The following is a 22,027-nucleotide window of genomic DNA, read 5'->3' as shown; positions in this document are numbered from 1 at the left end:
GGGGGGGGGGGTTGAACCTTGGATGTCACGGACACTCTAGTTGAGCTACATGGCTTGACAAGACAGTGCAACTATAAATTGTTGCACTGTCTTGTCAAAAATCACAATGCCAGATTTCTAAAAAAGGATAATCAAACCTCAATCTGTTTATGCAGCTGTTTCTGAACTTCCATTTGCATGTACAGAGTCTCAAAAATTTGAATGCACCACCTATCATAGATTCATAGGATAAAATAGAAAATTTCATAATTTTTTTTCCAACAATAGAAAACAGTAAAATATATATACTGCACACGACATCAAAACACAATATATATATATATATATTACCTATTATACATTCATCACTTTCATTGCTAGTTGAAGCTGCTTTATTTCCTTCAGAGCTAGAAGCCTTCTCTGAAAAAAGAGGACATGACAAAAGTAAACTAATCTGCAAAAGAAAGTTTAACTGCCATATTCAAATGCAGTTTTCTGCTTTTATTGGCTGATTTTGGAATCATGCCAGTACGTAAATTACTGTAGCAACATTGATACCAACAGTCAATATACATTTGGATGCATAATCCAAATTTTCAGTGAGTATGGATCAAGCAGATTGCCAAATAGGTCTATCTTAAAATGCTGTTGACTTTTACATTCTCCTGGACAGGTAATGCACCAGAGAGAGAGAGAGAGAGAGAGAGAACAACTCTAATCCACAAATTCTCAAAACATATCACCACTTTCAGACATCAGCATGTAAGTTTATGTTACTAGACAAGGAACATAAAGTTTCCTCCAAGAAATAAAAAGTTCACAAGAAACATGTCATTGACACTAGTACAGAAATATGAATGAGTGTCATAGTCAAGGATAAGGAATATTATATATATATATATATCACATTCTTTGAAATCTAGCAGCAGAACCATCAATTCAAAAGTAACTACATTTGCAAGAGAACTCCCAAAATTTGGAGAAAACTGAAGTTCAACATGGAAAGTAAAAAAAAAAAAAAAAAAAAAACCCTAAAACCTTAGTTTATGTTTATTATTATTGTTGATGTTGACATATCAAGCCTGCGAGAGTTGGAAATTAATACCTGGAAACCTCTATGTGAGGACTGAGGATTTAACACAACATATTGGGATATCTCCTTAACTTGCAAGTTTAAGTCAATGGGTTTAAATCCAACAATGTTACATTAACTACTCATTCTTTTCACTACCATCCGATGTGGGATTTGACTACTTAACCAATAATCACTCACATTTAAATATTTAAACAAATCTCCCCCTTCACATGTGAGCCTTCTATCACCCCAAGGTATCATATGAAGGTGGAAATGAGATTAAAAGCAATAAGACTTCCCTCTGAATTTCAGCCTTCATGCTCAACAATAGAATAATTAAAGCTATTGAAATATTATGTATTTTTTTTTAAAACTTATGGAAAATGGAAATGAAGTGTGTTATATGGTAAAGTGAATCCCTCCCAATGTTTATAGATTCTATTCTTATTTGTACATAATTTTTTATATTTCCATTGTATCTTTTTTGAACTCTTCGTGTATTTTTGCATGAAGTAGTCTTTTTACAATAAATATTTTCTTACCTATAAAAAATAAAAGGTGTGTTGCATGGTAAAGGAGCAATTGTCTAGCACATGGACATATCTAGTGAATCACAAGCAGAAGGAAATATACTTTTTTTTGATAAGTAACAAGCAGAAGGAAATATACAAAGGCAATATAAGTTGAACAAAAGTGGGTCCAGAGTCCAGACAGGAATAATATATATCATAATGCTATAATTGCAGGTATCGCTCCAAAGAGTTTTGCTAGTGAAATAGGATGCAAGCTTCTGAAACTTTTATTCTCCTTTAAGTATAAGTTACACATGCACCTGATGGGTTCTTGAACCCTCAATATCACCCTCTCTCTATTCTTAGAGGGGAAGGGGTCATTTGAGCTACAGCTCATTGACAACATAAGCTGCTAAGAATGAATAAATGAGATGTTTATACTGATATGGTTTATAATTTCTGAAAGATGAGGATTATGATGAGGGTGAACATAGGCGTCACTTTATTTCCATTTTTTTGTTCTTTACCTTCTTTTCTCTCGGGCATATACTTGGCAAGTCAGCATTTCTGCATAGACATACAACAAAACAGGCTTAATATGAATGGTAGCTGATTGAAAATTAACACTTGATTCAGCAAATATATGTAAGTAGCTTTTCACATGATAGATGGTCAAACCTTCAACATGTATATGCTTCAATACGCCCTTTGGAGTAGCCTCTACATTTCAGATCAAACAAATCAGACCTACACGCAACAGAAAGACAATAGGACTTTCAAAGATTTCATAACAGTTGATAAGATTGCAAATTTTTTCACATACTAAAAACATAACAATACCACAAAAAAAAAAAAAAAAAAGACCTCAGCCCCACCAGGCATGTTGACAGCCTGCCCAAGATTTTATATTTGACATTTTGACACTCAAAAGGAAAGTCCATATCTCATTCATTCTGTTCTTTTGAATTGTAATAAAAGTTTGGTGATAATGCCAGAAGTTGATTTGTTCGAATAATCAAGTCATATTCGATTCAGCACCATGTACTACCATCCTTACCTTACCCTCTACATGGTACTTTAGTCAGCATATATACATTTAATCATAATGTAGCTAGTGACAGTTGCAAGATACTTCAAGCCTTAGATTTTCTCCATGGTCAGTGATAGCTATGTCAAGTTCATCAGACAAAAACTGTAGCTCCAGTTGCTCTGTAAAAACTGTCGCTTGCACAACTTACATTGTGAAGGCTATCAGATTTTAGAAGCATCTCCAGAAAAATTAAGAAAGCCTTTCATATGAACCTCTGAATGCTCCTCATCATACAGATTGTCTAAATCCCCACTAAAAACCAATGGAGCTTCTGAATCATGTGCAGAAATAGACTGGTCGAAGGATGGAGGACATGGAAGAGATGGGAGATTTCCAAGCTACCAATGGCTTTCAGAGCTTAAAGAAGAAGACTGGTATAAGCTCGATCGGAACATGGATGAACATGAAAATGTGATCTTAGAATTTTGGACGTAAGAACTAGGAGACAGAGAACTATTTGATCCAGATTTCAAAAAATGCTTTTGAGGCTGGACAGTAGATGCTCAGGTATGAGTAGGAGAACTAAAAGATTTTGTTCAAATGAAAGGCGATGGATGTGAAAATGAACACTCACTAGCAGATAAACTTTTGCATTCTGATTCATCAGTCAAAAAAATATGTACTTAAGAGACGGTAGCATAATATGACTGACTCCTCTAGTGGCCCCACTTTATTAAGATACTATTGTGATTCATGGTACTAAATAGCAGCTGAACCTTCATCCACCTATGAAATTGACAAATGTGAAATAGCTTAACTCAGTAGAAAGCTTAAAATTTATAAATTACTTTGAGATACAAGGATTACAATTTAAAGGCTTCATTGGGTTGACTATACATGAGGTATAGGTACATTACAAAGAAACAACACATGGTCAAAACAGAAACAAGAAGTCACATACAGTCTACATATCTATGAAAGTTTTCTTTCTTTCTCCCCAAAGCAGAAAGAAATCTCATTTCAAAGTCAATCTGCTACAGTACTTTTAATAGAGTAGTTTGGTATTCCCACGATATTGGCTTATTAGACAACTAAAAACCCTTAACCTGTTACTGTTTCATTTTAGTGGCAGGGAGTGGTCAATCCACAAAGTAAACCGCTGAATTGAAAGCCAAAGGAACCATGTCAAATTGAATTCATCAACAAATGAGTACAAAGAAACATGTCCAAGACCTGCAAAACAGACCACCAGTTGAGTGATCAGCCATATGCCATCCAGTAACACCAGAAGAAATCATGTTACAATAAAATCACTCCAATCACTTAACTGATTCATGTAAGAAGTGGTTACGATTAGTCTTAAAATCTTAAGTCATGAAAAGGTGGGCCAACACTTATCCTGTAGAATAATCAAGTTCCACATACTAACAATTTCATGGATAATATATTTATTGGTTAAAAGAGCAAGTCGGGACAACAATAAAATCACTGAACTGATCAATTGCTATAATGTGCTCAACTACAAGTTAGCAGTGCTAACAGAAAGCCACATCAAAAACCCCTTCCTGGTCACAAAATAAAAGAGTAAAAATTTTACACATTCATTATAGTAGTTAATGTTTAAATCTGGAATGGCACAGATCGGAGTCTAACTGAAACCAACCAGCTCATTTGTGATCATGTTATAAAGCAGCAACACATACAGAACCATTAAACAATCCATGTGCAGCTTCTCCCAGTGACCACGGGAGAGGAGGATTTCAGGGTTATTTTTTTTTTTTTTTTTCTCTGGCAGAAAACTGCTGCTGCAATTCTTTGTGGTTGAGATAACAGGACTTTGAAATCAATCAGCCCTTGCACTTCTTTTTTCTTTATTTAAGTGATGGAAAGGCTCTTCCAATAGGATCAGCACTTCACACCAATGTGGCAGCCTCAAAATCATGGTATTGATGAATGGTGAATCAGTCATATGATGAAACTAATTCTCATGAATTAATGCAACTGTGACCAGTTATTTTCCTAACTCCTCTTTCCTTCATATTTTACCTCACAAGAGAAACATCCGACCACCGATCTGCTGCTGCATAGATGTTGGACAAAGACACATAATTACCAGCATTATGTGGCTCAAGCTCAAGAAGGCGAGCAGCAATAACCTCCCCTAATTCAATATTGCAATGCAACTTACAGGCCCCAAGAAGTGCACCCCAAGCACCAGCATGTGGCTCCACAGGCATTGAGTTTAGAAGCTCATAAGCTTCTTTCAATCTTCCGGCCTTGCTAAGAAGATCAACCATACAAGCATAGTGATCAGGAGAAGGAAGTAAAGAGTACTCATATCTCATCCTCTCAAAATAGTGCCAACCCTCTTCAATGAATCCAGCATGACTACATGCTGACAAGATGATGGTGAAGGCCACCTCATCTGGAACCAGCCCTTCATTTATCATCTTATTGAAAAGGTCAACAGCTTTGTTCCCATGCCCATGATATGACAACCCTTGTATCATGGAACAATACGAGATTAGGTCCTTTTTGGGCATCTCTTCAAACAACTTCGTTGCTTGCTTCATGTTTCCTCACTTAGCATTCATGTCAACAAGAGCTGCAGCTACATGAGGTTGTTGAGTATCCATTGTGCTCCAGCTCACATAAGAATCAACCCATTTAGCCAATTCCAAATTACCAATTTGAGAACAAGCAGACATCAAGCTCACCATAACAAACTCATCAGGCTTTACATCCCTTGAATCCATTTCAAGGAAAGCTTTCACCGCTTCGTTAGGCTGATCCTTTGAGTATAACCCAATATCAATGCGGACCACAGAAAAATATCCCTTTGAGGCACCTGCTCAAACAGAAACCTCGCAGACGCCATATCACCTGCCTTTGCATACCCATCAATCATGGCAGTATACGAAACCACATTCCTCTCGGGCATTTCATCAAACATCCTCCTCGCACCCTTCAAGTCACCTACTTTCACAAGGCCACAAATGATAGCATTCCAGGACGCCACGTTCTTCTGCGGCATTTCATTGAACAACCTCTTTGCCTCTTCTAAATCCCCCAACAACCATAGCCGTCCATGAAACCACATTTCTGTCAGACATATCATCGAACAGCTCACCAGCACTGAAAATATGTTTACATTTCCCATAGAAGTCAATCAAACTAGTCCCGACAAAGAGATCCCCTTCAACCCGCACCTCAATGCCGACCCATGAAGGTCACTCCCTAGGCTAACCTCACACTGGGTGGAACACGCTTTAATGACTGATGGGTAGGTGTAGCAGTCAGGGACACCACCCTCTCTCTTCAATGTGGATGAAATGAGAGTTTTTTTGAGAATAAACTCTAATGAGAGAGTTCCAGAGGAACGTACTGGGTCTGCGAACGCGGTTGAAGATGGAAGTGGAATAGGAAAGAGTGGAGAGGGAGAGGAAGAGGGTGATGAGAAAGTGGTCTTGCTCGAGGCCTTTACGGATGATGTGGGCGTGAAGTTGGTGGAGGTGGAGAGAGATCTTGCAAGTTCTAAGGAGAGTTGAGATTGAATTTGAATTTGAATTGAAGGAGGTGGTGGTAGTGGCGGTGGCTTTGGGAAGACTACTGCTATTGCTACTGACAGCGGGGAAAGACATCGATGGATAAATGACATTAACCTCTCTGCGTTCTCAGTTTATCGGTTTCATCTGAGGCAAGAGTATGTTGGGTCCGTTTGGATAGCACTTATTGTTGCTGAAAGTTGCTGAAAACTGATTGTTGCTGAAAACACTGTAGCAAAATAATTTTTAAATGTGTAAATAGTGTTGTGGGACTCACTTTTAATATTAAATATTGCGTGAACAGTATATGAACAGTGCGTGAACAGTGCAGAACAGTACATGAACAGTAAACTTTGTCTCCAAAGTCAGCAAGTGCGGCCAAAAAAAAAAAAAAAAAAAAAAGAGAAAACGCAAAACTGGAAACGCGCCGCGCGGAAACGCGCTATCCAAACTGGGTCTTTGTTTTCTCAGTTAATCGGCGGAGGGGATTTGTTTTGTTTTGTTTTGTTTTTCAGTGAGCGGGGGAATAACGTCGTTCCCCTTAAATTTTTTTTTTAATTAATGTTTTTCAGTTAATTTCACCTTTTATATATATATATATATATACATACACACCTCCAAAACGCATAGTTTTGGTTAGTACTTAAAAAGTAAAATGTGAAATTTAGAAGATCAGTTTTGCATTTTTGCTTAAGTAAAATTATAAAATATGCACTAAATTAAAGCTACAAATACAAGAATTTTTGCAACAATTAAGTGAGCAAATTTTTATTAATTCTCATTTGAGCTTATCTTTAACCGTGGTGAAATAATTTTTGAAAACCGTTCTCTAGAGTTATTAAATGCAAAAAGCACGTGGTGAAATAATTTTTGAAAAGTGTTGCTTCTAGAGTTATTGAATGCAAAAAGAATGTAAGATTATCCACCAATGTGTGTACAAATAAAAACTACCTCATTCAATCTATTGCAATGCATTGTGTGTTCCTTTTATGCGTTTATAGTAAACAATTATACACACTTGTCAAAAGTCTTGTATCACAGATTCACAATTAATCCTTCCTGGAATTTCCAATAGAAATATTTACGGTTTAAATTCCTCATCTTCCATGGTAACTATTGAATTATCCATACGCAAAAATAAAAAATCAAACAGACTGCACACTTGGATGCAGCATGATAAAAAGTGAGACCCATTAAATGGACACTTGAAGCACATAACATCCAGGGACAAAATTCATCTTACATTTGATTTTTGGAATTCTTGTGTATGTGACAATCTCAGCTTAAAGTTATCTGTAACTATCCGTTTCATGTACTGTACACTTTTCTGGGGTATAAACATGAGAGAAACCCTTAATGCAATTTGATGCATTCAAGAGGGAAAAAAAAAAAAAAAGGTGGGATTCTTAGGGGGGGGGGGGGGGGTTGGTTTTGTGGTGGGGATAACAAAACTTGTATAGGCTGAAACATCGGTTTCCTACTTAAAAATTTGTCTCTGTATTTTCATTTTTGGGACTTACCGACTGTACCCCACATTCAAAACCTCCGGTTGTGCATATAGCATTAGAAACATCACTGGGAACAGGGCATTGAACTTTCAATTTCTTCAGGTCTCTTCCCCAACTCTTTTTACTTTCTCCATTGCAGACCACAAAGGCATCAAAATTCGAGCAATATAACAATCTTCACCAAGAGACCTTCCGTCATTCCCGAATGGTCCTTTGCAGTTTTTTATTTCGTGGAGGCTGTGTTGGATAGAGAACTGTTGCCATTACTAGAGCAAATGCAAAACCAACCACGCCACTAAATGGTTGGAATGGGTGAGCCCCAGTTACCCAAAGAGGAAAGTTAGACTTGTAGGTTAAAAGGCCACCCTTTTGTAAAACAAAACTTGAAGCCACTATTCCTGCACGTAACCCAATTGGAATGGAGAGACTGCCTTCGCTTCTTTGATAAGCACCTGCCAAACCCAAAGATAAAAGCCACAGCCCGGGTATAACCTGTGGAGACCTGAAATCCCATTCAAAGAAAGGACTATTAAATTTTGACCACATATGGTCAGCAGGGGGAGAACCATAGCTCTCCAAAACAGAAAATCCAATCCCATGCCTGTTAGGGAAAAATAGAAGCAAAAACTCTTCAAAAGGTATTTCACCGATATCCAGATATAGGAAATATGACGAAAGTAAACGAAGAAAGTTAAAGGGGACAAGCATTAAGTCAATATCTAGATAAGAATCTTAAGATTCTTCATACCAATAATTGAATTACATGTGATTGTAGCAAAAGAAACACACACACAGAGGCAAAGAAAAGAAAGAAAACGCAAAATGCTTAAGCAGCCAAGCAAGGATGTCATTCAGCAAGTCAAGAATGTACCTCTGGAATAAGGCAAATGCAAGCCCTGAGATTATAATTCCTTGATGATATCCAAGATCCACTTCAATTTCTTTAGGCAACCATGACCTGAAAACCAATTCTTCCACAAATGCAACACCAGTTGCCGTTACAATTCCTTGACCAGCCAGCATAAGCATCCGCCCATATACTTTGAAACGTGTCATGGCATCCAAATGAGATGGAGTAGAAGGCCAAGAGAGAGACACACAACCAATTAATGCATTTAAAGAATGTATTGATAAGACAAGCACGACTCCGCCAATCAAGCCCTTCAAAAAATTTTGTATCTGCAAGCAAGGTGCTCAACATTAACACATTCTGTACAAGATTTGCAACAGAGTGTACACTCAACTCAAAGACCATAACTTTAACAGGATATTGAATGAAAGAAAGATGAAAGGCAAGTGCATTTACATCTGATTGAATCATCCAAAATAAAAAAGAATGAAGGCAGAATTCAAATCACAAAATGATTGCATGCTTATGTGTGAGTGAGAGAGAGAGAGAGAGATGGAGATAAAGAGAATTTTCTTAATCAAATGGAGCACTGTAAAATCAGGAAACATAAGAAATTTGAGTTTGATAAATGATAATACACTCTCTCTCCAGTCAGTTGAGTATCCTAGATCTGTATGACGTTCAATCCCAATCATCAAGCTAGGTCTGTCCAGAACCACTTAGACAGCTAAGAACAGTTGTTTTTTGGCACAAAACAAATATAAACGTGTATCAAATAGACCTAACTCAATATAACATGTTCACTTAAGAAGCCAATGAACCTACATCTACTTTTCCAGACTGTTTTGAGCTTGAATAAATACCTTTTGCAATGATGTCAAATCCAGCCCGTATTGCTGAAGTGCATCCTCATACCCACGAATTCTTTTGCCCCATAACATAACAAGTATCGTTGTAGCAGTGTAGAGGCCAATAACACAAACAAGCTCAGCTATTCTAGAGGGAGTATTTGTCATCCAGCTCTGCATTAGTGTAGGGAGCAACGGAATGACTACCGGTGACCATAAAACAAACACCATGCCAACAAACCCAAGAATCCTGAGGAAGGAAACCAGGATAGTATAGTTGATGAATAAATAATGAGCACAGATTAGTAGATTACAAATTCAACTAAAGAAAAACACAAGTTCACCAAGAAGTGATGTGGACTAAAGAACCAAACAGCCACTAAAAAATTCCAATGAAATCAAGAATCATGCAATTTATGGAGCATCTAATAGATCTATAAAGAAGTTCAGCCTTTTGCATCTTCAAGAAATCATGTGATATATGTAATATCAAACATATACACAGTTCAGCTTTAGAAATAGGTTGTAAAAGTTGATTCGGTTGTCAAGGAGCTATTCATAAGTGAAGGAAAAAATAAGCAACATTTGTTATAATGCCTTTGTCAAATAATATAATACAAGTCTGGTTTAGGCGCTATGACTCAATAAATCTTTAATTTTAAACAATGAGGGCACTCGTTTCAATTTGTGAATTATCCATTTACACTAGTGTCACAAGAGCAGACATTCAAGTTTGCAAAACATGACAAAGTGCAGGCCATGGCTAATGTGAATGCATCTATGGGAGGGAACATGTGCTTCAGGAAGGAAAAAAAAAACCATGATAGTTATAAGTACTTTAAAATTGTATCCCAATCTCAGACCTATGATCACAATACATACACCACTATCACATGAGAAAAATGTCCTTCCTAAATTCCCTAAATAACGACCCATTATTCCATTCTATTTCAATACATTTAACAGAGCCCAACTGAATCATTGAATTGGGCACATGATTATGTCTCACCACCATCTCCACCTAGCCATATCTTCTTTTGAAAAAGAGCAAACTTTATTACCTAAAACAGATCAACAAACTACCACAGTGGTGGAAAAGCTCAGATAAAAAGATAAAATCAGAAAAGTCAATTTTGCATGGCCATGTTGGAAAGGCACAGCTGAATCAAGCTTTTTAATCATATAACAAGAGCAAGAGATAAGACAAGTTACACTACTATATATATAATTACTACTTGGATACTGAACCTCCCATCTACATCATTTTTTGATAATCTGATAGTTACAACAATGGGGGAGGGGGATTTGAACCCTTGTTCTCCTAATGAAGGAGGGCAAGCTATGCCACTGAGCTACAAGGCTCTTGACAATGAGCCTCTCCCATCTACATAATATTATAACTAACTCTATAACTTGACTAGGAAAAACATTTCTTCTGAAGGATGAAAAAGACCACACATTACAAGGACTATCACAAAGTAGTCAGGCTCTCTGCCAAAATTGACAGACTTCAAAGTCCATGTGTGGATAAAATTATCACAGACAGATTCAAATCTTCCAAAATATTGTAAGAAATTTACTATTGACATTCAAAAGGCATTGGTTTATCTAAAGCAATATTCTTTGATTGAATAGAGAGATGGAGGACTGTGACATTAAGCAATTTAAATTACCTCTGGAATAAGGGACGTTCAGCTAGACGAAGAAACAAAAGAAGCCTATTAGTCAAACTCACTGCACCACGTATACCACCCCATAACAACGCCAGTTTGCCAAATAGCTTCAACAAGCCACCTTTTTGACCCAAATCTGCCAACAATGCAACCAGCCTGTTTCATGCATGTAGGATAGAAAACAGCTAACTTAGTAAAAGTAAAACAAGAAAAGATAAATCCACACAATAAATATAGGTGTTACTATATGTCAAGACCTTTCTTGATCCACTCCACCATCTTCTTTCATAGGTACCACAGGACCAGCAACTGACATGGCTTTCTCAGCAAGGCTCGTGACTATGTTATTTTGGTCATTTTCAGATACTGCCTCCTCAAGCTTGTCAGGCTCCCTCTGATAATTACCTTTGACATTGGAGGACTTTGATAAAGTTCCAGAATTTTCATTGCCTTTGTAAAAATCCTGTGTTCATATATAACAAAAAGCATGAAGAATGCACAAATACAAAGAAAAATTTTAGCTGATTATCTTCTAAAGATAGCCAGAACATTAACATTGAAAAGGTATATAAAAAAAAAAAAAAAAAAAACAAAAAACAAATAACAAGAACAAACAGAGAGGCTTAGTAGAAGATATTTAATGATTATCTTCTAAAGATAGCCAGAACATTAACATTGAAAAGGTATATAAAAAAAAAAAAAAAAAAAACAAAAAACAAATAACAAGAACAAACAGAGAGGCTTAGTAGAAGATATTTACTGCAAGTCACACTAAAGGAGGAGAACGAGGGAGAAACTGCAGATACTATTTTCAGTGCAAAGTGGATATCCTCTTCAGCGGTTAGATTATTCAATATGTGGACATGAGGAAATCAAAAAGAGAAAGGGAAGCACTAGGCAGTGTAAAATCAAACCAGCTAATGTATTTCTTGAGAATATTACAAGCACTTACTAATCATAATAAACATTAGTGATGTATTATTGTTGAGCTAAACAGACATGTTTAAATTTTATGTGACTGAAGCACAAACTGCAAGCAAGATTCACATAGCAGGCATACCACCTAGATCTAGAAAGATAGTTAGAGCATACCTAAAAGTGAAAATCCTCAGGTCACTCTAACCAATGGTGTCCAATTCATACACAAAGAACAATATGAAAAGCATCAAAAGAGACAAACTACTACCTGCTGCTTCACCAATAAAGCAGACGCCCCTAGGGCAGCTGTAACAGCACCAACCATGACAGTATTGTTGCTAGAATTTTTATCCTTTCCCCCTTCTCTGGTTACTGAAGTGTCCAAATTAGTACTATGACCAGACTTATTGAAAGGCATTCGATCAGTCTCTACCACACTGACCTTACCATGAGTTATTTCCCCGGATTTTTTGGCTTGAACATGCGTGGTCAGAACTTCTCTCTTACTATTATCATGCACTGTAGCTACATTGAAAGATTTCCTCAAGGCAGCTAAGATAGATCCTATAATAACACCAATTGGGAGTACTTTTCTCAAGTAATTTGTGTCTTTAACAGCAGATGAAATGGCCCTAATGATAAGCTCTCCCTGGAGAGTACCAAGTTTTTCTGAAGTACATTGAATACTGTGTTTACCATCCACAAGCTGAATATGCTCTTTGTCATGTCCAACTGCCAACGACACAGCATTTGCCACAAGTTCCAATTCTCTAGCAAGAATTATTTCCTTCATGTCAGCTGCACTTAGCCTACGACCAACTTCAACCTTCAAAGAATTTATAACAATATTTTTCACAAAGTGCATCAATTCCTCTAATCTATCATCACTAATTTCAACTTTCCCATTTATATGGTCCATTGTTTCATATTCTGCAACTGGTTCCGGTTGCTTTTCTGTATCAAATATTACATATGATGGTTCAATAAAGTTGTTTGTGTCCTTTGCTTTTGCACAGGAGCGGGCCTCAACTTGACTCTCAACACCATAATGAGTTGCAATATCACCGGTAGAGATTCCAGTATTTCCTGGTTGCTCCAACAGCTTCCATTGACCCTCTTCTGGAAAATAGTCAAGCAATAGAGAAGTTGTTGCATCTACATCAAGTGATTTGGTATGCTTCTTTGAAAGAAGATATTTACGTAAATATTCAGTGTATAAAGAGGTCCCATATGGATTTGCAGTTATGTGCAGTGGAATACTATTTACATGTCTAATCTTATCTGGATTATCAGCAAGAAGTTTGCTACCAACTAATTGATCCTTCTTTTCATTTTTGTACTGAGCAACACGGATGTTAGTCTTACTACCTTGAGACCTATCCATACTTTTCCCATTAGAGGAATTGAGGTTTTGTGAGGTTTCCTCCTCTACCCTTCCAGTTCTTGTATCATGCTGTGAATGAATGCTATTCTCATGGCGATTATCTACAAAAGAAGCATCAAAATTATCAGACCGAATGCTTTGTACATTTTCGTTTTCTTCTTCCTCATCCAATTTATGGTCATCAATGATGCTATGTTGGTCAGAACCAGAATCAGTTTTCTTCTCCTTAATGTCATTCCTGTCCTTGTCTCCATTTTCATCATCTGAACCCTCCTCCAATTGAGTTATCATATTTTCTAGTACACCAAAAACAGTGTTCACAGCCACTTGGGTGGAATCATCCATCCCTGTTAAAGCATCAAATGCTTGGGATACATTGAAGGTGGAGGGACTAGGATCAGACATAATAGAATTAGTTTGATCCTGAACAGGCTGCATACTTTTGTTATCTCTCTTCAGATTATCGTTACCTTCATTTCCCATTGCATCAGCATCAGAGGAGGTCCCAGGAGTTACTTCTTCTGTTATACTGGATGATGCCACCTTGTCTTGGTCAGTTGAAGAATCTCCAGTTTCCTGGTTATTATTCTCCTCTTTTTCCTCTATTTGAGCTATTCCACCATCCTGGTCTTTTTTCTCATTAATTGTAGGCTTTACATCTGTTTCTGATCCAATCTCACCATTGTCAAGATATGTAGCAGATTTTTCTTTAGAGGACTCATCATATTCATCATTATTTCCTGACTCACTGGTGTCCTTGACTGAACCAGATATATAAACTCCATCACCACTTGTCGATTGAGATAGATCTGATTCTAGATCCCCAGTAGGTTTGTCTACGCCAGGTTGAGTGTCATTCAAGCTATCTGTGAGCTCATCAGCCCTTTTTATCTGGTCTGAAGAAAGATGGTCAGTGTTTAAAGCTTCTCCACCTGATATTTCAACTTTTTCTTGGATCTTGGCCTTCAATCCTGTTGAAACATCAGGTATCCGAGCAATATCAAGAAGTCCATTAAAATTTAAGTTTGTGCCTTGGGTATGCAAAATTCCAGTTACAGCAGTTGTAAGCTTTTCACGAACATCTTCTGGCACAGCATCTTGCAAAGCTTTCACAAGTGTTTCTCCTTGATCCACAGCAGTCAAAACCTGGACATTATTATAAAATATATGTCAATAAATATACACAATTATGGTAAGCAATGAAGTGAAAGTAAATACATGTTAGAAATTAACATTCCCTACCAAGTACCACCAGTCACCAAGGAACCAGTAGAAATCCTCCTCTCTTTTTTATTAAAAAAAACAATGCATACTGTCAAGTAGCAGGTAGAAATGTCTTAGAAAACAATTAATTTTCTACATAATTTTAATTGATGTGACTCCTAAAAAGGATTTTATTCTCCCTCCCAAGATAGATAATGTGAGTCTAATCATCACAGGCCAGATGAAAAGTCAAATATCAATGAAATCAGATATTCCTCTGTAGCTGCAAAAGGCCTTACGTTCTACTTATAAGCATTAATGAGAATCAAATCCCCAGAAAACATGAAAATGGAAAAAATACTAATTAGCATTTGCAGCAAGCAATTATCTTAAAAGGAAAAATAAAAACCATTGACAACAACAATGTAAAAGAAAATCAAAATATTGTTAATCCAGATTACAAATTAGATTAATAAGTAGTTAACGCAAGCTATAAATCCACATATATGACCAACATGAAATGACATATGAAAATCATACATTTTAACTAAATTTTTCTTCACAAGCACATAATACAAATAATCTAATATCAACCTCAACTTTGCCAAATTACAAAATTTCTATGTTCACTGCAGGTGCATAGAACACAAATTATTAATGGCGATATTTTTTTTAATAAGTAATTTCATTAAAAAAGTGCAATAAAAAGGAGTGCAAACCTAGTACACAGGAAGTAAAAGCAAGAGTCAAAAGAGGCGATTAATAACAATATTAAACATTAATATGATTATAGAAGTGACATCATGGCAAAAATTTCATAGAAATGGGAATTCTAAGCCTTACCTTCTGTTTTTTTTCTTCTGTAAGAGTACCAGGCATGGTTACATCGAGCATATTCATAACCACCTGTGCTGTCTGTAGCCCTTGACCTCTTTCACCATCTACTGAGCTGACTTCCTCCTCTTTGACCAATTCTGAATCAACAGAGCTAATCTTCTGCAAAGCACCATTTTCCATTTCTTGCAGGCCTGCATCTTCAGCTTCCAAATTTTCTTGGGAATCTTGTCGGGAACTTAAGCATAAACTAGCAACAGTGTCGCTATCTTCAAGCATACCCTTTATAGGATCCACAGAGTATCCATTCAAAGCATTTGGCTGAGTAAGACCCGAGAGCTTATCAACCTCATCATTCTTATCAGATGATCTACTTTCCACAAGAGTTAAGCCTTTTGAAGGGTTGATGGTAACGTCCACATCTTTTAGGAGAGGATGGCGGCCCTTCAGAAGTCCCAGCTCCACTGCTGTCAGCCACTGCACGTCCCACATCAGAATATCATTTGCAAGAATGCAGGGTTAAATTCCACCAAGTTTTTCAGCAGGGGGTTTTAGTAAAATAAATAAATAAATAATAATAATAACCACTGTCATTGCCATTATCAACCACATCTTCAAGAGAGCCAGAGAATCATATTAAGAGTATCAGACACTAGTGAAGATGGGCACCACATTTGCCAAGATTGATAAGTTGGAAATAGCAGAAAATTTAACCTTAAATGCTTGTTCTTGATAAATCATATGGAGTGAATTCAATAAGGGTTGAAAATTGAAAGGAAAAACTTAACTGTATTCTTTTCTCTTATTAGTAATTACACATGCATCCAATGGATCTTGAACCCATGGCCTCACTCTTCACATTGCCCTTATAAGGAAATGACGTACCATTGAGCTAGAGCTCATTAGAAACATAACTGTATGTTTCATACAAAATACTAACCCTTACCTATGGAGGCCCCTGATCCCAAAGGCATCACCAAGATGCATTAATTACATACATGCTTTGGCCTGAAAATAGTATAAAGGCTACATGAGAGTACCAAATAAGAATCATGTTTGACTTTCTGGAACATTATATATTTACATGAGGTCATAACTCTACAATATCTAGATTGAATATTGAAAAGGGGGAGTATGATTTCAGAGCATGGTTTTTACTGTTGTTACCATAAAAAAGCCAACAATTCATGGAGCATCAATACCTATGTAAGACTTGGCCTCAGCATAGAATCCCATTAAGTGAGAATTTCCCTTTACAAGACTTGGTCTTAGCACAAAAAAAAATTTTACATACAGATTGATAAGGTTTAGTTAATGCAAAAAATAATCATAAGTGAGAATTTCAGGAAGGTCAAAGTTAAGACATGAAAAGTATATTAAACTCAATGATCAACCCATATCAAACACTTAACCTGGACTACAACAAAATATTGCAAAGAATCCAGAATATATTATATGCTTATTATCGCTTAACCTCAACATGGTTCTTAAAAGTTATATACAGATTATAAAGCAATAAGGTAAGTTTAAGCAACCAATACTTCAAAGGGAAGTTATAAAAATTTCATCTTTTTTTTTTTTTTGGATAAGTAAAGAAGATTTTATTAAAGGAGAAAAAACTACTGTGTTCATGATGACGAACACAAAGTACTGAAAAACAAATACAAGCAAATCAATTAGAAAGTCTAACAGAAGAATGAAAATAAAAAATCAAAGTAAAATGCGAAAACCCCCAGGCCCAAGACCAATCAAACAAAATCCTGATATGCAAGGACTTCAACTGGTCAGTATAGATAAGAGGAATGCTAAAAAAGGCTATTACCTCAATCGTAAGTTGCTGGCACCAGGATATGACAGATTTGCCACTTGCAACAACAGTAGAGGGCATACAAGAACACAAGAGCAGGCTTGTAAATGGATTTTCTGCTATCAAGCCGCGTGGGATAGAGAACACTGGCACCGTCCCATCATCATTCTGATAAATTGACGGATTTACAACTAGTTAGACCTTTTCTCATGCTGACAGTGTGTTGGGGTGTGGGTTTGTACTATAAACAATATTATGAATATGTAATGAAAGAATCGATGAAGTATTTCACTTAATCAAAACTTAGGAACTTTGCTACTTTGATTACTGACAGAGTTGAACAACAGTAGCTCATTGCTCCATTGTTTCCAACAGAAAACAGTTTACAAAATTTTCTTGCAATAAATTTTTACACCCTTTTTTCATTCTTGTCTATTTCTTTTTAAAGTGAAACTAGGGAAATTTTAGCATGGCTCCAAAATAAGTTTAGTAAATCATATCTTTCAACTGATTTTTTTATACCAAAAAAGGCCAAGAATTGTTGAAATAAACAGAGTATCTACAGGAAGATTTATAAACAGTAAACAGATGCTGGACATGACTAATCTAATCCTGAACAAAAATTAAAGCAGGATGGAATTAAAGTTAGATAAGTTTGACCTGTATAAATAGAACAGGAATCTTCACATTCCCAACCACTTCTCTTGTGCTAGACTCTGAATAAAAGTCTTCTAGTACCTCAAAACCATAAGATACCATAGATATTGCTTTTTCAAAATCACGAACAGACTTTGCCAATAAAGCCTTCTCCACGTCAAACCCTTTTGCTTTGCCTTGAAATAGTTCCTAGAAGTTAAGTAGACATTAAACATAAGTTATTCCCAATTAAAAAATTAAGCATAAGTTATTATACTTAAATGGCCAACACAATTCAAAGCATACCACATCAATGATTATGTTTGTTCAACATTAAAACAATGCTAGAATGGAGGGGCATAAAGCATTTGAACCAAAATAGACAGAAGATTGAAAGCAATCACCAACCTTATTAGATCTTAGAATATCTATCAGTCCACCAGTGAGCTTCTGATCAATGGCCATGTGATAAGGAGAGGACCTTGTAGCCTCTTCTAAGTCAAATGGATTGTCTATGCACGTGGCAGCTGTAAGCGGTGTATTCTCTCCAGCTTCTGCCAAGTACTTTGTCAACATGTTTGCACCATATTCCCAACCAACAGCCATCAATGTTGTCCATGGCCTTGCCTTATTAATGAACTGTATAGCTGTGGAGATATCATCGCTGTCAGCAGCTGTAAATAACCTACAGAAAATAGAATAGTAAAGAATTTCCTACTATCAGCACATTCAAAAGAAACCTGTATTAGACAATTCTCCTGTACATGAACCTGAGCATAAGATTGATTAAAATTTACCATGACAACAACTATTTTGAAGTAAAAGTCCGTCAAGGTTTCCTCCCATACCCACACCACCGAAATTGCAGTATTTTAGAATCTTGTTTGAATGAATGACACCATCAGGGTTATTTTCCTCTACAAACTTACTAGATTTTGATGATTATTGTAACTTTAGAGTTGAATTGTGGTGCCAACAGCCTTATAACTCAACTAGCACTTCCTAGTGTTTCCAACGAAGATGTCAACAGTTCAAATCCCCACTCCTGCAACTATCAAATTATCAAAAACCTTTATAGGGTTTAATTGTGGGTGTACCTATAGTATACTCCGCGTGTACTTGTTTAATAACCCAACTCTCACCTCAATAATTCTAACACCTCATGCAATTTCAAGATAACCAAATCAACCACAATTATGTTCCATTATTATTGAATCATCATTGATATAACTCCAATGTTAGCACAGGCATATAAATAAATAAACACCATACCAAAGTTGAAAAGAGTTCAAATTTCAAACACTTAAACAAAGCTTAATCGGCACTTACCGTGCCGTGGTGAGAGGTGAACCGGCACAACCCCTCGGATTCATGACGACCGGAAAACAACCACGGCTGAGAGATTCAGCAACAAAGGACCTCACATTATTGTCCAAGCTACCCTGAGGCGAACCAGGGATCAGCAACAAGGTGGTGTCCAATCCATGCTCTTTCTCCAAGTCCAAATTCGCCGGCCAATCCAACGACACCACTCCTCCATCCTCCGTACTCACACAGACTCTCTGAAACTCCAATTCCAAACTACAGCTCTCAATTTCACTGCTCACTACAATTCTTCCTTTGTTTAACCTCACGAAATGCCTGTCCTCCTTCACCAGCCTCTCGTTCACGTCCTCGCCTCCGGCGAACGAAACCGAAGGGCACCGCAGGAACACGAACCGGTTAAACGGCGTCGGACTGGTGAAGAGAATCCACTCCCCGACATCGGAATCGCCTCGAATTCTCGGCCGATCCTTGGAGGAGTGGCGGTGGAGAGCGAAACCGGCGGCGAAACCGAGCGCCGGAGATATGAATTCTAAGGAATTGACGGAAGGGAACTGAGAAACTAGGGATTGGAAGAGGCCTTCGAACTCGAACTGGGAACAACGGAGGAGCGAACTACGTGTCGTTTGCTTGAGCCTTCGGCGTCGGAAAACGCGGAACTCGCGGACTTGGAAGTGTCGTTTGGAAAAGAGGAGGAGGGAATTTGTTGAGGCAGCAGCAGCAGAGAGAGTCATTGTTGTTGTGGTCGTGAGTGTGAGTGTTGGTTTGATTTTGATGAGGGAATTTGTTTTTGTTTTTGCTTTTGCACTTTTGGTGGTCGTGAGAGGTGCGTTTGCGATTGAGATATGAGAGGTGAGAAGGTAATAAATAACGACAGAAGAGAAACTCAAAGCGAGTTTCGATTGCGATTTCGAAAGCTCCAGAAAAAAAAGAGTGCATGGCTCAGAATTTTTTGCAGAGTATTTTTTGGATCCCACCCCAGTCGACCACAGATGGAGATTGGAGACACTTCGATTCACGGTCAATTTTGTTTTGGAAGGAAGCGTTTTTGTTGCTTTCTTTTTCCCCACACTAAACGGCATGCCGTTTATCTTTTTTTGAATGATAGAGGTAAACGGCAATGGGCTACATTTGAGGTAGGCCCAATGATTAATGGGCTACAATCGTAGGCAATTGAGGAGGGACTAGTCATGTTGGGTAAAAGGCCGGGTATTATGGACTTGTTGGAGGAGGGAGATGATAACGAATTCACTATACTTAAAAATACACTAAGGTGGCTGAGTTTTATGAAGGCAACTCCCAATGTTTCAACACTAGGGCAGAGTACTCTTGCCGAGAACAATGATCGCTTTAAGTTGGAATGGTCATGACCTACAGAAATCACATACAATTCAAGAAGTTATTATTTTGTTCTTTAGGAAGACCATCTCTCAACAATGTCCAGTAATCTTCTCACCCAATAATATAATGTCATTTGTACAAATTAATTGAGTCAGGTCCTATTTACGATCCTAATCACACTATCCAAACAAATAAAATATAATAATTAGCCAAAAGCAACTATTTAGATTTGAGTCATTTGACACCATTCTCTCACTCTTATCGATCTAGCACGAATCTAATGAGAACGACAGGAAATCTGAAGCTAGAAAAACAAATGTCCACATTTGATGAGGCAGGCAACCATTGTGCTGCTATGGATCCAAATCTGGGGACGATGGTGGTTTAGCATTGTTTTGTTTTGTTTTGTTTTTTTTTGGTTGGTGCAGGGAACTTGTTAGCATTAGGGTAAGTGGTCGTAATGGTCTCATCCACGAGGGTTATTTATTTATTTTATTGATTAGGACGTTACTTTATTAATTTAAACATATGATATTATATTATTGGGTGGGAGAACCACTGGACATTACTAAAGTGATCCTTTAAAAGGATTGAATATTTCCTCCAATTTAAGAGCTTCACTCCGTATAGTAAGGCATAACTCCCCAGCAAAATGGTTTTTCTAATAGAAACCCAGTTGGACATTAATAGAGGTATACAAAGATTCCGTCAGAAATTGGGTTGTTAAAATGCTTTGGTGGTTGATAGAGTGTAAGCAAAGGTGGTGGCGTAGTAGTTGTTTGAGGGAAGATATTACAATGAATGTTAATAGTGACTCTAAAACCACACTGTTTCTTTCTTTCTATCTCTTCTAAAGAGATAATACAAAGTACAAACTGTTCTACTTCCAAAATGAAATTAAAACAATATTTTTTTCCTACCAAAATGGGATCAAACTAGATTATAATCAACTTGGATATACAAAAATAAATAGTTCATTATAAATATTTCATGGATTGATGGGTTACATGGGGGATGTATTCTTTCCTTTTATGTGGAATAATGGGCAATCCGGTTGGCTGATCGAGCTTGATTTGACCTCACTTTCTTAATGGCCTTCACTAATCACTCATATATGTAACTTTCATAAATGTTAAATGGGTTGGTGAGTAACAAAAGCAGTGTAATCTCCCCCTCTATGCGCCTAATGAAGGTTAAAATTAAAAAAAGAAAGAGAGAAGACTCTCTCACTCAGCTTATCAACTCTCTTTACTACTATGGTCCTTATTAGCCTCTGAATTTTGTGTGTCTAGTAAGCACAATCACGAGCAGTGGGTTTCTAGTAACTTAACTGGTAAAGTCATTAATGGTTGAATAAAAAATTTGGTATTTAATCCTCGCCTACATCAAAAACTGATCGGTGTTTTGATCTGATAATAGAACTATCATCAGGAGCAGATCCTATAGTTAAAACTCTTAAAAAAAAAAAAAAAAAAAAAAAAAAAAAAAAAAAAAAAAAACAACGAGTGAGGGACATAGAGACTAGATCGCAACTTAAAAGAACTGCATACAAAATCCAAGA

At 36.9% G+C, this 22,027-nt stretch overlaps 1 protein-coding gene and 2 pseudogenes across 3 annotated transcripts; all 3 read right to left on the bottom strand.

The window, feature by feature from the left end:
• Positions 1–2,412: 2,412 nt before the first annotated feature.
• Positions 2,413–3,894, bottom strand: LOC112020057 (myb family transcription factor PHL6-like; annotated as a pseudogene).
• A 178-nt stretch (positions 3,895–4,072) lies between these two features.
• LOC136066569 (putative pentatricopeptide repeat-containing protein At5g37570) lies at positions 4,073–6,432 on the bottom strand (annotated as a pseudogene).
• An 876-nt stretch (positions 6,433–7,308) lies between these two features.
• On the bottom strand, positions 7,309–20,154 carry LOC112019863 (uncharacterized). 3 transcript variants are annotated; one of them, XM_024052409.2, is made up of 11 exons: positions 19,132–20,152; positions 18,211–18,487; positions 17,827–18,012; positions 17,182–17,334; positions 15,369–15,836; positions 12,207–14,468; positions 11,278–11,483; positions 11,021–11,176; positions 9,363–9,597; positions 8,521–8,828; positions 7,309–8,151 (listed from the first exon to the last, which is right to left on the bottom strand). In XM_024052409.2, exons 1-11 carry the CDS (start codon positions 19,857–19,859, stop codon positions 7,845–7,847), a joined length of 5,286 nt encoding a protein of 1,761 aa, XP_023908177.1. In that variant the 5' UTR covers positions 19,860–20,152; the 3' UTR covers positions 7,309–7,844. The 3 variants fall into 3 exon arrangements, with proteins under 3 accessions (XP_023908177.1, XP_023908182.1, XP_065627134.1); XM_024052414.2 differs by having other exon boundaries at positions 18,211–18,449; positions 19,132–19,245; XM_065771062.1 differs by lacking the exons at positions 7,309–8,151; positions 8,521–8,828 and having other exon boundaries at positions 9,484–9,597; positions 11,021–11,156; positions 19,132–20,154.
• Between the last annotated feature and the right edge of the window lie 1,873 nt (positions 20,155–22,027).

Source organism: Quercus suber, unplaced genomic scaffold (genome assembly GCF_002906115.3).
Source record: "Quercus suber isolate HL8 unplaced genomic scaffold, Cork oak 2.0 scaffold_39, whole genome shotgun sequence".
Taxonomy (NCBI): Eukaryota; Viridiplantae; Streptophyta; class Magnoliopsida; order Fagales; family Fagaceae; genus Quercus; species Quercus suber.
The sequence above is the reverse complement of the archived record's forward strand: the minus strand, read 5'-3'. Positions and strand labels throughout refer to the sequence as shown.